This window comes from Staurois parvus, unplaced genomic scaffold (assembly GCF_062004578.1).
Source record: "Staurois parvus isolate SC_StPar_1 unplaced genomic scaffold, SC_StPar_1.0 ptg000704l, whole genome shotgun sequence".
NCBI lineage: Eukaryota > Metazoa > Chordata > Amphibia > Anura > Ranidae > Staurois > Staurois parvus.
Window position 1 is genome coordinate 2388593 of NW_028318500.1, and position 18035 is coordinate 2406627.

Below are 18035 nucleotides of genomic sequence, written 5' to 3' on the forward strand. Positions count from 1 at the left end.
TTAAAGCTTAATTAAAATATAAATATATTTATTAAATATTCTGTTGAAAGACAACACAGATAACTTCCAGGACATATGCAGTGCTCTCGGCATGTAGTGGGAAGAGAATTAAACAATATTGATGCTGCTGAGAAATGGTTCTTCACAGTTCAGCGAGGACCCAGAAGACTATTATATCAGGGAAGAAATACCTGCAGAAAGCAAAAGTGAAAATTACATTTTGAAGGCCATGAATACAGCAAAGCATACCATACACCTCTGGCCATGGCTACCACTATCATTAACTGGTCATATACTTGCTGACTACAGTAGCAATGCTTTCAATTCCAGCATCCCTAGCAATCATTGCTTTCTTTTCCTATGTGCAAGCTTCTTGTCAGCACATAAACAGACTGGCTCCTTGTGCTGTTTCTTCCCCTCAAGCTCCAGCCCTGCTGTAAAAGGGAGTACAAGAGATGGCAGACACTGAGCAGTTGGTAAGGTGGATGATTCCGGCATCAGCAATCATGATAGACTGTAGGGGGGATAGCCTGTGTAAAGGGAAGCCTATGAGAAGGAAGTTGCAATAGTCAAGGCAAGAAATAACAAGAGAATGAATGAGTAGCTTGGTGGTTTCATTAGTTACAAACGGGCATATTTCAGAGATGTTACAGAGGTGAAGTCTACAAGCTTTTTAGAGTCATTGGATTTGGAACTGAAAGGACAGGTAAGAGTCCCGGGTTACATCTAGTTGCCTGATGGGAGCAGAGGGACTGATAGCTGTATTATTGATCTTGAAGGAAAAGTCAGGGAGGTGGGCACAAGCGGGAGGGGAATATTAAAAGCTTGGTTTTAGAAAGATAGATTTTGATGAAATGTTGTGACATCCATGTCAATATGTCACTTAGTAGGTTAGTAATGCGAGAGCTGACCAAAGGAGTGAGGTGAAGAGTAGAGAGATAGATTTGGGTGTCATCAGCTAGAGATGGTATTGAAAGCCATGGGAAGTTATTAACCAGTTCCCAACCAGTGTATTGTAATATGATGGCTGGTCGGGACTTTCATCGTTCCAGGTGGACATCAAATTCCATCCTCCCGAAAACGTGCCTTTCAGGCGGCTGTGCGGCCGCGCTGTGGCACATTCTGTCAATGGCCGTGTCCAGTAGACACAGCCATTGACAGATGACTGATCACTGTACTGGCCGAATCCAGTACCATGTGATAGCGGTGACCAATCACATGACAAATGTAAACAATGAATGGCTTCCTTTCATGCCATTAATTGCTTACAATTGTGTTGATAGCTGAGATTAATCAAAGTGATCCATTGTACAAAGATGGCCAATCACATTCATTTACACCATTTGATTAGCTGTGGCCAATTACAGCTAATCACAACAATACTTACTGAATCAATCAGTTCCATTCAGTAAAAATGGTTGTTTATACCAGTGAAATTAACTAGTATAAGTATTAATATTGTGTAAAAAAAAAAAAAAAAATCCTTATAATTGCCCAGAGTAGTGCAGTGGTATTATGGTAACATTATGGTGTTGCTCTGGTCACAGGGGTAAAAAAACAAAAAAAAAAAAAGAATAAAAAAATAAGGATTCATTTTTATTTTACATAATGTCACCAGCCAGTGTCCCTGATCACCGCCACACAAGTTATATGATGACACTGTACTGCACTGATGACAGAGTGTAAAAAGAAAAAAAAACAAAATGTTAATTTTTTTTATTTAATTATACAAAACATTATGACAAAAAAATTACAACTTCAAACAACTCGCCATGCCTCTTACTAAATACCTTAGACTGTCTATTTTCCGAAAAAGGGCTCATTTGAGGGATATTTGTATTGTTCTGAAACTTTAGGCCTCAAGAAATGAGATAGGCAGTCACTACATTGATTTGATCGATTTTCAGATATATACCATAGTTTGTGGACTCTATAATTTTCCTACCAACTAAATAATAAAACACTGATTTGAGTTATTTTCACCAAAAAATGTAGCAAAATACACTATGCTCTACATTTTTGAAGAAAGATGTTTTGCAAAATTTTATAACAAAGAAACACATTTTTTTCCAAAGTTTTGTCTTTTTTCATTTATTTAACAAAAAAATAGCGACCAAGAGAGGAGGTGTAGATGGAGAAAAGGAGGGGTCCAAGAACAGAGCCTTGAAGAACCCCTACAGAAAGAGGAAGTGGAGAGTTGTAGGTAACACTGAAGAAACGCTGAGGAGTATCAAAGGCCGCAGAGAGGTCTAGTAGTAAGAGTACAGCATAGTAACCATTGGTTGTAGCAGTTAGTAAATTGTTAGTGAGGTTTAAGAGGACAGTTTCTGTGGAGTGCTGCAAGTGAAGATCAGACTGTAAGGGGTTATGAAAGTTGTTGTCAGTGAGGTAGGAACCTAGACGGTTGTAGACGAAGCAGTCTAAATATTTTGACCATAATGGGAACAAGGAGATGGGTCTTAGGTTGTTCAGGCTACTGGGATCCAGTGAGAGGTTTTAATTATAAGAATGATCTGTGCATTGCTTGAGGCCTCATTCACACTGGGCGTTTGCCCATCTCTCCTAGATGCCTTTCCTCCTGGCAACAGCGTTTTGGAAGAAAAACACTGGAAGCTTGTAAATGCCTTTAGGTGGGTCAATTGTTTGGGTGTTAATAATTAATAATAATTTATTCTGGCCATTGAAATGAATGAACACTCAAGCACTTGACGCATTTACACATTTACACGCATTAAATGCTTTTTCTGCCAAAGTGCTGCAGCTTCTGGATGCGCTGACAATGAGTTTTTTTTTCTGCACTGCATGTTAGCCTATGTCTCCATAAGCACCTGTAATAAATAAATGTTCTACGTACATATACAGTACGTAGGGCATTTATTTATTACAGGTAATTACATAATGGTGTCAATTTACGCTGTTTTTTTTCTGCCTCTAAATGTGGCAGGGGAGCATTTGGATTGGTAAGTACCAGCAGTAGAGGGGCTCAGCTAACAAGCAAATTTGTTTGCCCAGGACAAAGTCCAGGGTTACTGTAATATACATGCCACAATCAAAATAAAATAATAAAATAAAAAAAACATACAGTACGTAGAACATTTATTTATTTCAAAGACTTATATAATGGCGTCAATTTACGCTGTTATTTTTCTGCCTCTAAATGTGGCATTTGGATTGGGAAGAACCAGCAGTAGAGGGGCTCAGCTAACAAGCAAATTTATTTGCCCAGGACAGAGTCCAGGGTTACTTTAATATGTATGTCACCATCAAATAAGAAAAAAAAAAAAAACATATACAGTACATAGAATATTTATTTATTACAGATACTTATAAAATGGCGTCAGTTTACACAGTTTTTTTTATGCCTCTAAATGTGCGCATGGACACATAGGCTAACATGCGGGGTATTTATAAAAAAATATGTCAGACACCACCTACCAGCAACATTAAAAAAAACATCCAGTGTGCATGAGGCCTTACAGAGGAGGGGAAAGAGCCAGTAGAGGGGGAGAGGTCGAAGATGTGAGTGAAAGAGCATAGGATAAAGGAAGGGGATGACCAGAGTAATGGTAAGAGTTATAGAGCAACAAACCCTACCCTTGCAACACACGTTGCCTAAAGTCCAACACACGTGTTACAATCTAACTTTACAGTCTCTTTTATATCTGCCAACAACTATGTAGTGCAAGTTCTCGCCTGATTGGGGGCAAAGTGACTTGAGAGTTGAAGAGATTGTGCTGTCAGATTGTAGTGTGCTGAGCTAAATAAGAAAGCAATGTATGCTCCTAAAGTGCAGGTTTCATGTTGATGGGGTCCTGCTGCCATCCTGCAAACAGAACAGTGACCTGCTACGTTGTCTATTAGGCTGCTTTTTACCAGTCTACTAATTATGACGGATGAGAGACCAATGAGGACCGCACCACTGAATCGCAAGAGGAGATTTTTCATTATTTGCTCACCTCTATTAACAATCAAGAGTGTGTTTTTTTTTTTTTTTTTTTATTTGTTTTTTTTTATATTCTGCCTACACAACCCCTGGACTCATATATAACATGCTCCCAAGGAATCATTACTCTGTTCACCTTTTAGTTATTTCCACCTGCAAAAAGAATCATTACAAGGATTTATGAAGACAATCCCATATCAGTTTCCCTTCCTTCTTCATAACTCACCATAGTTGTATTTGCACTGCTTCAGGGCTTCACCAAATCCCTCACATAAGAGCAGGTCGTTGTTAGTGGTAACACAGTTCAAGAATTCCTTCAACTCATAGTGGCAGGGGCCAGGAGTAGACTGTGGCTGCTGGGAGTAGGTGGGGGGCTTTGGAGCCTCCTAGAGGAAAAACAACAAAGAATGAACTTTATACCACTAGGTAAAAAACTTCCTTGAACTACATGGTAGACAAAGCTAATTCACTGTCCAGTCAAGAGGTTGTAAAAAGAAAAGAAACAAGGGTAAAGTAATATTAAACTCTCTGCATTTTTATTTAATACGCTGATCAATATAAAATAAACATTCCCCAGCAAACTATTTACTAAAATGTTTACTCCAGCACTTGCAGCTTTCAATGCTGCTGGCTCCTGCTCTCTCAGTGCTGCTTCTCTGAACTTCTGATCTTCACAGGAAAGAGGGAACAGTGGACAGTGTAGTCTCCAGCCAGTCTGGGAGGAGAAAGGGAATGCCTTACCATGGCTATGGGGTTTTCTTATGATGCACACAGTGTAGGGAGGCACAACTACAGTACCTGCAGAAAAGGGTGGCTCCATTGGATGCTACAAGAGAACAGAGCCACCCTGAAACAGGAAACCTGGGGAGCAGTCATGGCACCAGCTTAAAAAAAACATAGGCAGGGATTACAAAATAATGAAGCTGCATACATAAGTGATTAATTGAAAAATTGAGGGTTTAATTACTTTAATGGGAAAGAGCCATATTGCTTGCCATACCCGGAAAGCTACATAAGGCATTCTGCTTCAACAGATGAACAGGGGAGCAATTGGATTGGTAAGTACCAGCAGTAGAGGGGCGCAGCTAACAAGTAAATTTGTTTGTTCTGGACAAAGTCCAGGGTTACTTTAATATGTATGTCATGATCAAATTAAAAAAAACAAACAAACATATGCAGTAATACATTTATTTATTACAGGTACTTATATAATGGCATCAATTTATGCAGCACTTTACATATATATTGTGCATTCACATCACTCCCTGCCCTTGAAGAGCTTACAATCTATGGTCCCCAGCACACAGTCATACATGTACATCTCTGCAATACATGCATATTTCCCCATGTTTCATCTATTTAAAGACATCACAAATACAGAAAATACCTGTTTATTCTGGCACTTAGCTCAACTAACTTTATGTTGTGTGCCAAGAACACCTTTTACTAGAAATGCAAAAAATGCTGTCAGCCCAGCCCGTTCTGTTTTACAAAAACACTCCACTATTCATAACATAATGGATGAGTTTTGTAGTTCATACAAAGAATGAGCAGGGCCAATTAAACTCCTTGAAATAACACAGGCAGACTGCATGGGACAAGTTTGGATTTCTGAAATATAAAGCTGTATACACATAAATTGCAGAGTTGATTAGAATTCACTTTGCTGAATGTAGACTAATACAAAATAAATTCTTGTTAGCTGTTGGGTTACTGCAAAGTGGTAATAAACCCAAAAGGAAACATTTTTCATATGCTGCTTACCAATAGAGCCACCAATTTAGATGTGGTGGCTGCATTAATTTTCTTTTTTTGGGCTTTCCTTTATTGTCAACTAGTGATCCTGCTAGTAAGTCTGCTGTTTTGCAACAGAACAAGCTGCCCTGCAGATGTAACAGTTAGAGGGTTGAGACAAGCCATTTATCACTGACAGGGATGCTTACAATGATAAGCTTGTATTTATGTAAACCTTTATCCCAAAAGGAACACAAACTGTTGCTGTGACCACTCACCCTCCTGAGGATTTAACACCCCCCCCCCCTTCCTGACCAGGTCATTTTTTTGTGTTACGGCACTGCGTTACTTTAACTGACAATTGCACGGTCATGCAACACTGCACCCAAATTTACTTCCTTTTTTTCACACAAATAGAGCTTTCTTTCTGTGGTATTTGATCACCTCTGTGGTTTTTATTTTTTGCGCTATAAGCAAAAAAAGACTGACAATTCTGAGAAAAAAAACCCAATATTTTGGACTTTTTGCTATTAAACATGTCCAGTAAAAACATTTTAAAAAATCAAATTTTGTCATAAATTTATGCCAAAATGTATTCTGCTACATGTCTTTGCTAAAAAAAATTCTAATATGTGTAAATTAGTTTACATGAAAGTTATAGCATTTACAATTGGCGGTACAGATACGGGGATTTTTTTTTTTTTACTAGTAATGGCGGCGATCAGTGACTTTTAGTGGGACTGCGGCAGACATTCTGACACTGGGGGGAACTAACTTGGTGTCACTGACATCCCCAGTGACACCAATACAGTGATCAGTGCTACCAAAAAAAAAAAGCACTGACCCTGTACTAATGGCATTTGTCAGAAAGGGGTTAATGTGAGGGGCGATCAAAGGGTTAACTGTGTGCAGGGAGTGTTTTACTAGGGGGCAGGTGGTGTGTGCTTTACTGTAAGCACATTGATCAGGACAGCTGTGCGCAGCCATCCCGAGCAGTGTGCCCGAGCTGACAGGAAGGAGGACTGTTTGTAAACAAAGTAGTCTTCCTCCCAGTCAGTGATTGTCGGTGATCACCGGGCGGCAGAGGGTAATTACCGGCCAGGACCCAGTGATTGACATCTGCGGCCGCGAATGGCGGTGCGGTTAGGGTACGTGCCCCCTACCTGGATATGCAAAATCATGTATATATACACACATAATTTTGCGCACAGGTGCCGCCCTGTAGCAGTATTTCTGCTGTAGGCCGGTCCTTAAGCGGTTAAAATCTGTAATCTGTTATCTGGGATTTGGCTTCAATTTATAAGAGTCCTGTCACATGGAGCAGAGCCATTTAGTGGATCCGCTGGCTCAGCGGGGGATCTCTCCTCTGATCCCCACTGAGCCAGCGGATGACAGCTCTGTGTCCATTTCGTTGCTGCAGAGCAGACACAGAGCTGCTCGCTATCCTCAATGGGGGGTCGGATGAAAATGGACCGCCTGTCCGTTTTCATCCAATCCGACGGACGAAAGGGGAATTGGATCCCCATCTGTCCCTTTTTGGCGGATCGGATGTAAACGGACACACATCCGTTTACACCCGCCGCTCCATAGAGAAGAATGGAAGTTCTGATTGGGTCCGCCTGAAAAACGGGCAGGCAGACCAGATCAGAATGTTCGTGTGAAAGAGCCCTTAGTGTATCTAAATCTGCTAGTACATCTAACACATCCCCCCCAGACTGATGATGCTGCTGTCCAAAGGTGCTCCTGTGCTCATTCCTCCAGAGTGGTCTCTCTCAAATACTGACGGTGTGTTACTGGCTACATCACCAGGTGACAACTGAGGGAACAAGAGCCTAAAAAAAAAGGAAACCGAATGCAGCTACCACATCTAATGATTGGTAAGCTGCAATATATTACATTTTCAGACTTGGGTTTAATACCACTTTAGGAAGTAAGTACAGTCTAAAAGACTAGAAAGTGGCGGCATAAATGATTCTTCCATCCGTTGTGTAAAGTTGGCCATATTCAGCTCATATTTTTTGGCTGATTCCTATTGAATCTGCTGGAATTAGAGCCATGGGTGGTCCTGTTGGTACCACCTGGACTAACAAAGTTGATTTAAAGTGTTACTAAACCCACAACAGTAAAATTAGCCTGTATAAAAGCATACTTGTTATACTCACTGTGGAACCTAAGGGGTTAATCCTCTGCATTGTGTAAAAAGGCTGTTTGCTCCTGTCTGATCCTCCCCTTCTTCCACAGTCTCCAATCCATCTGCTATACTACAGAGCCCTAGGAGTCACTCCGCACATGCTCAGTTTAGTGTATATTGCTAGAGAGATTTTTTTTTTCTTTTCTTTCTTTCTTGGGAGACTGCATGTGATCAGCACAGGGCTAATCAGCACTGTGCAGACTGAGGTGAAGGGTTCTGCATTCTCCTAGAGCAGAACAAAACTCCTACAAGCTTTAACCAGTGCTCAGCTGGGCACTGATAGAAGTCACAAGACTGCTCTAACTGATGATGATAAAAGGTATTTAGCAGTTTATATATACAGTGAAGGAAATACGTATTTGATCCCCTGCTGATTTTGAATGTTTGCCCACTCACAAATAAATGATCAGTCTAAAAATCGAATGGTAGGTGTATTGTAACACTGAGAGACAGAATAGCAACAAAAAAGTCAAAAGAAATGCATGTCTAACAAATTATGCACTGATTTGCATGTTCATGAAGGAAATAAGTATTTGATCCCCTTCACAAAACATGACTTAGTACTTGGTAGCAAATCCCTTGTTGGCAATCACAGAGGTCAGACATTTCCTGTAGTTGGCCGCCAGGTTTGCACACATCTCAGGAGGGATTTTAGCCCACTCCTCTTGGCATATCCTCTCCAAGTCATTAAAGTTTGGTGGTTGACGTTTGGCAACTAGAACTTTCAGCTCCTTCCACAGATTTTCAATTGGATTAAGGTCTGGAGACTGGCTAGGCCACTCCAGGACCTTAATGTGCTTCTTCTTGAGCCACTCCTTTGTTGCCTTGGCCATGTGTTTTGGGTCATTGTCATGCTGGAACACCCATCCACGACCTATTTTCAATGCCCTGGGTGAGGGAAGAAGGTTCTTACGCAAGATTTGATGGTACATTGCCATGTCCATCGTCCCTTTGATGCAGAGCAGTTGTCCTGTTCCCTTAGCAGAAAAACACCCCAAAAGCAGAATGTTTCCACCACCATGTTTGACAGTTGGGATGGTGTTCTTGGGGTCATAGGCAGCATTCCTCCTCCTCCAAATATGGCAAATTGAGTTGATGCCAAAGAGCTCGATTTTGGTCTCATCTGACCACAACACTTTCAACCAGTCCTCCTCTGCATCATTCAGATGTTCAGTGGCAAACTTCAGACGGGCCTGGACATGTGCTTTCTTGAGCAGAGGGACCTTGCAGGCACTGCAGGATTTCAATCCTTGTCAGCGTAGTGTGTTACCAATTGTTTTCTTGGTGACTGTGGTCCCAGCTGCCTGGAGATCATGGACAATATCCTCATGTGTAGTTCTGGGATGATTCCTCACTGTTCTCATGATCATTGACACTCCACGAGGTGAAATCTTGCATGTTGCACCAGACCTAGGAAGACTGACAGTAGTTTTGTCTTTCTTCCATTTGTGAATGATTGCACCAACTGTTGTCACCTTCTCACCAAGCTGCTTGGCGATAGTTTTGTAGCCCAGTCCAGCCTTGTGTAGGTCTACAATCTTGTCCCTGACATCCTTGGACAGCTCTTTGGTCTTTACCATGGTGGAGAGTTTGGAATCTGATTGTTTGATTGCTCCTGTGGACAGGTGTCTTTTATACAGGTAACAAAATGAGATTAGCAGCACTCCCTTTAAGAGACTGCTTCTAATCTCAGCTTATTACCTGTATGAAAGACACCTGGTAGCCAGAGATCGTGCTGAATGATAGGGGATCAAATACTTATTTCCCTCATGAACATGCAAATCAGTGCATCATTTGTTAGACATGCATTTCTTTTGAATTTTTTGTTGCTATTCTGTCTCTCAGTGTTACAATACACCTACCATTCGATTTTTAGACTAATCATTTCTTTGTGAGTGGGCAAACATTCAAAATCAGCAGGGGATCAAGTACTTATTTCCTTCACTGTACTAAATTAATTGCACTTCTATGTTCTGTGTACTGTGGGACACCGGATATAGTGGTTGCAGGGTCCGGGGTTTAGTAACACTTTAAAATCGACTGAGCCAAGATGAAAATTATTGGCTGAACAAGGACCGTGTTCTAACAGAAGCTACATTCAGGTGTCCACAGGTGCTGCTGCTGGCTGGATACAATAGCTGGCAGTGCAGCTGCCTCCTCCATGCATTGATTTTCTAAATCTAAATGTGTATGGCTACTTTTACTGTGTCAGTGGCATTCAATAAAATAAATAACCATGCCTAATTCTAATTCTAGCACTGAGAACAACAAACATGAGGTCTAACAAGTGTCAGAAAGAAAAGTGTCTTTATTGTCCGTAGCATGCAAGCAAGCAAATTTCCAAAGCTGCCTAGAAAATGAAAGAAAATATCTACCAACCGATACTTTTTATACACTTTATAGAAAGCTACAAAATATGTCACAAAGTATTACAAACACACTGTACCTATAAGAGCTGGTTTGTTCAGGAGAGGACAAGAAGTCCTTGGGGAGGCAGGTTTTGTAAGCACTGTACACAGATTACATAACACAGTTCTCACATGTGATCCAGAATGAGACAGCAGAATGAAAAAATAGTAACAGTTAAAGCCGGGATAACTAAACAGCAGGATAACTAAAAGTCCACCCATGCAGTTAGTTACTCATTTAAACAGGCCATAGAGAAGTTGAAAACCAAACGAAAATTCTTGTCAGTTGTCAGATCTTTTGTTTTTTGCATCATTAGTGTGCCAGCTGCGACACACGATATTCATACTGCAATCAAAAGTGCCTGATCCAACATGCTGGATTTTTAAAAAAGAATTAAACAAATGATGGCACAATCGTATGCACCATTTTTGTTTTTCGATTGACGAATCGTTCAGTTTTTGACTTGTCTATGGCTGGTTTTAGGTCTAGGGGACGGGAAAAGCAGTTGTACTTACCTGATCCTCCACTCCTTGGCAAACAGTTCTCCCCCCTGCTCTGACAGTGGACTGTCACTTGGAGTCCTCATGTCTAATCCAGGGCTATGGTCTCTGCATTGGTCTTGATAACGTCATAGGACCTTAAATCTCCAGAGTACAGGGGTGAAGAGGCTGCGATAACAGGTCTAGCAGCACTGAGAAGCCTGCAGGAGTGGAGGATCAGGTAAGTAAGAGTGCTTTTCCTGGTCTCCTAGACAGAAATGAGCAGGTAATTCTGGCAGTGCGGGCACATCCCCACTTTTATATCACCCGTAGTCCAGCTTTAAAGTGGTTGTAAAGGCTCAAGGTTTTATACCTCCATGCATTCAATGCATGAAGGAAAAAAACATCTGTGTGAAGCAATGCCCCCAGCCCCCTCAATACTTACCTGAGCCCCATTGAAATCTAGCAATGTGAATGACAGCCTTGGCTGTCCCGGGTCTCTGCCTCCTCATTGGCTGAGACAGCAAATGGGAGCCATTGGCTCCCGTTGCTGTTAATTACAGTCAGCCAATGAGAAGGGGCGGGGCCAAGCCACAGCTCCATTTGTGAATGGACACACAGAGCAGCAGGTGCCCCCATAGCAACCTGCTTGCTGTGGGGGCACCCGACAGACAGGAGGAGCCAAGAGAGCCTGCCGAGGAGCCCGAGAAGGGGAGGTTTTAAAAATAAAACCTATGTGGCTGATTTAGAATATCTATAAAAGGAACTAAAAGCTTCAAAAATTCAAAACAAATGACAGACCGTGAAAGACAAATCATCCAAAATTCTTCTAGTGTATAAATTAAGTACATTAGTAAAAAAGTAAAAAAAAAAAAGATCAGGCCTGAGCATGTATGCCCTTTACAAGATAATTTAGATTTGATTACTGGGGACAAACAGAAATCAATTTTTTTGCATACCTTCTTCAACTCTGTGTGCACAAAGGATAGGAAGGAAGGATAGGAAGTCCATAATGGGCATAGTATTTACATACTCTGTGGGAAACCACTGCACACAGCAGGTAGTTATGACATGTTTGTTATTTTACAAAAAAAAAAAAGAACCTTTAGAATCACTTTAAAGTGTAATCCCAGCTTAACCCTAACTACTCTTAAAACTCTCCCCTCCTAACACTGTATACTTTGCAGGTCGCTCTGGTCTGGTCACTTGATTCCGTTCCCCTGCGTCAGCCAGCGCAGCTTCCGGGGAGAGGAGGGAGCGCCAACAACAGCTGGGCAATTGAAGCCTATGGGTGATAGCACTACTCCAGTCCTTATTAGCAGCTGCAGGGCTATCTCTCCTCTCCCCTGCAGCTGCTGCTGGATGACACAGGAGAGTTCACGTGGCCGGACCAAAGCAGCCTGAAAATAAGTATATATCTCTTTCTTCTAAAGGTTTGTAAGCAGTTTTAGGAATAGTTGGGGTTAAGCTGTATAGCACACATCATGGACACACTGAAAAGCAGATGTCTCCATGCAATGTGTATGAGGACTATCCACTTGTTGAGGAGCAAGTACAAGTTTCTTTACAAACAGGCATTACATTGAGCACACTGATCATACAAATGGGTTATTACCAACCTGTGCAGCAGGCTTTGCTGGCTCTGAGCTACCTCCACTGAAAGCTCCAGTGAGGGCTCCACCAATAACATGTCCCACTGCGGAGCCCACAGCTACCCCAGCTGCAGTAGTAGCCATCTGAGCCATCAGTCCGGGCCCCTGAGACGGAGCGGACACAGTCGAAAGAGATGACTGTGCTGGAGACGGAGCATGAGAAGGTGCTGGGCTGTTCAGAGAAATCAAAAAAAATATTAGTATAGACTTTTATTGGATTATACATCTGGTTACCGCAACTAAAAACTTCCAAAATCCGTAATCACCAAAACACTAGACCATACTCTATCTGATCACCCTAAATATACCTGATGTGTGTCTAACGCCAATGTTTTGGCTTTTGTGGCCATTTTGGATTAATTAGGAAGGGTAAGAACACCTGTCAGGATTTTTTTTTTTTGCTGTTTATGTCCCTGTCAAGGAAATTCACCTTCGGGATTTACCTTGATGACCATTGTCGCCAGGACTGAAAATGAGAGAAAATTCAGGGTAGTCACTGGAATAGGATTATTGATCTTCCAAAAGGATCACTTGCTCCAGTGTCAACTGTCTAAGAGAGGATTCCCCTTTAGGAAGATTTCCTGCCACTTAAAGTGCTTTTAAAAGGTAGAATGTTTTTTTAAAAACCTGGGTGCAGTTCCAACATCAGTCCCCCCTAATAGATACCTGGGCCCCATCTCAATCCAGCAATGTGCATGAGAGCAGCAGCTCTCCGGGGTCTCTCTCTCTCCTCATTGGCTTACACAGCAGAGGGAGCTATTGGCTCCCATTGCTATCAATTACAGCCAGTGAGCCAATGAGCAGAGGGCAGGGGGCGGGGCCATGCTGCCTTCACTGTGTGAATGGACAATTTCTATTCACAGGAATACAGCACTTGGCAGGGGGGAGCCAGGAAAGTCAGTGGACCCGAGAAGAGGAGAATTGGGGCTGCTCTGTGCAACACCACTGCACAGAGCAGGTAAGTATAACATGTTTGTTTTTTGTTTTTTTTTAATTACAACCTTTAGAATCACATTAAGCCTTGTTTTCACAGGCAGGCAGGGAGCTGTAGAAGGAGGCCGATTTACCACCCATCGAACGCCAAGCTGCAGGTTAGCATGGCCAGTAGCCATGTTAGTACACATTGCTGTAGTTGCAGTGCAGCAAAATTTATGGCACAGGTCACATTCGGCAGACAGTACCACTACCACAGTTGCGGCAGGCTATCACAGGTGGTGAGGAGGCAACCTATCATCTCTGAGCCACCTGTCAAATGCCTCTGAAAAGCAACCTGTAGATTGCTTTTCAGAGGGGTGGCATTGACTGGAGTTTTATTAATTTCCTACCCTATCCAAAATCAAAAGGGTGGTTTCTGTTTTGCTGTCCAGTTAGGGGCAGTGCAATGTTGTTTCCTCTCTTTTTTACTTTATTTAGAGTGTACAAAGCTCCACTTCATTCAGTGCAGTGTTGCGCTGAAGGGCCACCAGATGGTCTGCAGAAACCGCAGCATGTCTGCATTTTTCCACACCATATATCACACTAGTGTTGTGGTGTGAATGGGGCACATAGAAAACAACTGTTTTCTGTGTGCCTTTGCTGTGACTGCCATTGATCACATGCAGGAAGATGCCAGTCATTGCACTTAGTGTGAATGGGCCTTTAGACATACCTGAATTGTGCTGATGAACTTGTTAAAGCTGAACTCCAGGTCCCCCGTCACTGTGGATCCTGATCTCTTTTTTTTCCTTCCATATTAACATCACATGTTTACATTTTATTTAAATGCCTTATTTTTTGTGTAATTTATCCTTTTATTTCTTGTAATGCCAACAGATTCTTGCCAAACATTGGGTGACAGGGGAAGGATCTGTATAGGCACTGCATCATGGAAGTGCACCAAATTGGTGGGCATTTATGGGTGGAACACAGGGCTGTTACTTGCTGGCTGCTAAATTCTCCCATATCTGGCCAATCAATGGATGTGAATGGGTTGTGACCGGGTGCATTGAAGCCAGCAGAGTATTGCAACTGCCATCGGTGCATTATTTACCCCCCAGCCCCAGATCCATACAGAGGTATGAACCTATTGTCATTGGGCTGGAGAAAGTAAACAATGGCGGTGGTGATGTCAGTGTACTTGTGCCAACATGATCTGGGAGTCCCTCTGTTATAAAGGAAGATGGGACTTGTAGTTCTCCCATTCATAGATCCCTGTGAATGGGTGTGGGCAGAGCCACAAAGCCAAAATTCAAGTGTCTACAAATGCCAAACCAGGCAAGTAGGAGGCAGTTTGAGAGGGAGGGTAAGGAGTGAGAGGGAGGGTAGGGGGTGAGAGGGAGGGTAGGGGGTGAGAGGGAGGGTAGGGGGTGAGAGGGAGGGTAGGGGGTGAGAGGGAGGGTAAGGGGTGAGAGGGAGGGTAAGGGGTGAGAGGGAGGGTAGGGGGTGAGAGGGAGGGTAGGGGGTGGTAAGGAGGGTAGGGGGTGAGGAGGGTAGGGGGTGGGAAGGAGGGTAGGGGGTGGGAAGGAGGGTAGGGGGAAGGAGGGTAGGGGGTGGGAGGGAGGGTAGGGGGTGAGAGGGAGGGTAGGGGGTGAGAGGGAGGGTAGGGGGTGAGAGGAAGGGTAGGGGGTGGTTGGGAAATGTAACCACGTTTAATGGTAAATCCTAGAGTTGGACAGAACATGAAACATGGTCTCTAAGGTGGACTATGCCTTTATTGATATTAGATTCCCCAGGTTGGAGCTCAGCTTTAAAACATACATAAAGCTGGAACTGGACTAGTAATTGTACTTATACAAGTATTCTGCCACTGGGAAGCTTTCAAACACAGGCATTTATCATACTGGAGTCGCTGTGCTTGTCACCCAATTAACTTCTATGTTCAACTTGTTCATGTAGGCTTTGGAAAAGAAAGCTAGAAGCTCATTGGTTGCCATGTACACCTGCTCCACATTCTGATATGATACATATGATATGATTCTGATATGATGCAGTATGATAAATGGTGTATTTTGTATGGGGAAATGGGTGTCTGTGGGAAGCTGTCTGTGACCTTCAATACTTGAGAACTAAGCAGATACCACCCAGTTCTATAGGCACCGCTGAACCTATCACTACCCAAAAGGTGACCAAATGGAAACATCCATTGTGCTCAATGGATACTTCTAGAGCCTGCCCAGAGCATGGTTCCAGATGCTACGGACTTTTCCATTTCACTGCTTGACCTTTGAATTATGTCTGAAGGATAGCAATCCAAAACATCACGTGCTCCAAGGATTCTGGTAATCATTTATTCTGCCTCTGTCCTTCATGGACTAATATGTGAATGCACTGATATAAAAATGACCAGACGTAGCAAATCGCCATCCACAGCTGTGGTGGAATTCAAAGTCACATCAAACTACAAGCCGTAGTAAAGTCTGCTTTGTGATTTCTCTCTAGAGGTACATTTACAATAAAGCTTCCCTGCAGGTAAAATGATCCCCTCCTACACCTGCACAGTTCAGGAGGTATTCTCTCCTGTTGGCAGCTGACGCAGGGACTCTGAAGGAACGGCAGGGATTTACACTTCTTTTTTTTTAATTTGCATTTTTTTCCAACTTTAAACAAAAACTTCAAATAAATCCTCAGTTATATGGTCCGTCTGTACGCCAGCTGATCCTACAGATCACAGTCCCTCTTGTGGTCCCTGTATTCTCCAGTCTGTCTGACAGATCACAGTCCCCCTTGTGGTCCCTGTATTCTCCAGTCTGTCCTACAGATCACAGTCCCCCATGTAGTCCCTGTATTCCCAAGTCTGTCCTACAGATCACAGTCCCCCATGTAGTCCCTGTATTCCCCAGTCTGTCCTACAGATCACAGTCCCCCATGTAGTCCCTGTATTCCCCAGTCTGTCCTACAGATCAGTCTCCCTTGTAGTCCCTCTGTGCCCCAGTCAGTCCCACAGATCACAGTCCCCCATGTAGTCCCTGTATTCCCCAGTCTGTCCTACAGATCACAGTCCCCCATGTAGTCCCTGTATTCCCCAGTCTGTCCTACAGATCACAGTCCCCCATGTAGTCCCTGTATTCCACAGTCTGTCCTACAGATCACAGTCCCCCATGTAGTCCCTGTATTCCCCAGTCTGTCCTACAGATCACAGTCCCCCATGTAGTCCCTATATTCCCCAGTCTGACCTACAGATCACAGTCCCCCATGTAGTCCCTGTATTCCACAGTTGGTCCTACAGATCACAGCCCCCCTTGCAGTCCCTGTATTCCCATGTCAGTCCTGCATATCACAGTCCCCCTTGTAGTCCCTGTATTCCCCAGTCAGTCCTACAGATCACAGTCCCTGTATGCCACAGTCTTCCCTACAGATCACAGTCCCCGTATGCCACAGTCTTTCCTACAGATCACAGTCCCTCTTGTAGTCCTTGCATTCCCTAATCAGTCCTAGAGAACACAGTCCTCCTTGTATTCTCTAGTCAGTCCTACAGATCACAGTCCCCATTGTAGTCCCTGTATTCCCCAGTCTGTCCTACAGATCACAGTCTCCCTTGTAGTCCCTCTGTGCCCCAGTCAGTCCCACAGATCACAGTCCTCCTTGTATTCCCTAGTCAGTCCTACACAGGGGCGGACTGACCATTTGGAAACTCAGGCACTGTCCGAGGGCCTGGGGTCAGCAGGGGGCCCCATGAGATGCCCCTGGTACCTTTTTCATAGGCTTTTTTGAGTTTGGGCAAGGACACAGGGGATGTCAGTCCGCCCCTGGTCCTACAGATCACAGTCCCCCCTTGTAGTCCCTGTATTCCCCAGTCTGTCCTACAGATCACAGTCCCCCTTGTAGTCCCTGTATTCCCCAGTCTGTCCTACAGATCACAGTCCCCCTTGTAGTCCCTGTATTCCCCAGTCTGTCCTACAGATCCCAGTCTCCCTTGTAGTCCCTCTGTGCCCAGTCAGTCCCACGGATCCCAGTCCCCTTGCAGTGGTGACATTGTCATTGTGGTGTCCTCTCTCAGGAGGAGAATGTCAGATCAGATCTTACCTGGCAGCTTGGCGAGAAGAGACACTGCGTCCACCTCGGGGCATGATGACCTCTGCTAGGACCGACACAAGCTAGGGGTCACACTGACAGCTCCCAACACTTCACTTACGGCGCACTAGCTGATTTCCAGAGGCCTCCAGTAGGCGCCTGCTGATGACGTCAGAACCTGCAAGTGCCCCATCTCTGGGTTGGAAGCATTCTGCACGAGGATTAGGATTAGCTCTACCCAGTTAGTGTTAGGTGGGTGGATCAGGTCAAATCAGGCCGAGATAAAACCATCACTATGGCAACGTGTACTTTTTTTAGAATTAAAAAAAGTACTTTTTCTGTCTTTTAAAATGTGATTTAACCCATTGTGCACCAATACCTCCTCATTAGCGGGATGTGATAGTTTGACAATTAGTAGTGCAGCACAGACCTCAATCAGATCAATATGATATCATGTCTAAGATACAAGTTTCTATTGCTGGAATTTAATCATCGCTGAGTTTTGAGGTTTTACTGTAAAAAGTCAAAATATTTGGAGAAAGAAAAGGTTTTTTATATTTTCTGTTAAAATAAAAATACCAAAGAAAGATGCCGGTACTGATGGGGTTAAAGTGCAACCAAATCCATCAATTTAATGG

At 43.3% G+C, this 18035-nt stretch overlaps 1 protein-coding gene across 1 annotated transcript; it reads right to left on the reverse strand.

The window, feature by feature from the left end:
* On the reverse strand, nt 1-17568 carry CHCHD10 (coiled-coil-helix-coiled-coil-helix domain containing 10). Its single transcript, XM_089653193.1, has 4 exons — nt 17410-17568; nt 12376-12580; nt 4170-4329; nt 1-191 (listed from the first exon to the last, which is right to left on the reverse strand). The coding sequence occupies exons 1-4, from the start codon at nt 17451-17453 to the stop codon at nt 172-174; spliced, it is 429 nt and encodes a 142-aa protein (XP_089509319.1). The 5' UTR covers nt 17454-17568; the 3' UTR covers nt 1-171.
* Between the last annotated feature and the right edge of the window lie 467 nt (nt 17569-18035).

Coding starts and splice junctions, on each gene's coding strand:
- CHCHD10 (XM_089653193.1), bottom strand. CDS start 17,453: ATGCCCCGAGGTGGACGCAGTGTCTCTTCTCGCCAAGCTGCCAG. Junction 4,330..12,375: donor CAGCAAAGCCTGCTGCACAG/GTTGGTAATAAC, acceptor TTTTTCCTCTAG/GAGGCTCCAAAGCCCCCCAC. Junction 192..4,169: donor GCAGTGCAAATACAACTATG/GTGAGTTATGAA, acceptor TGCTTTCTGCAG/GTATTTCTTCCCTGATATAA.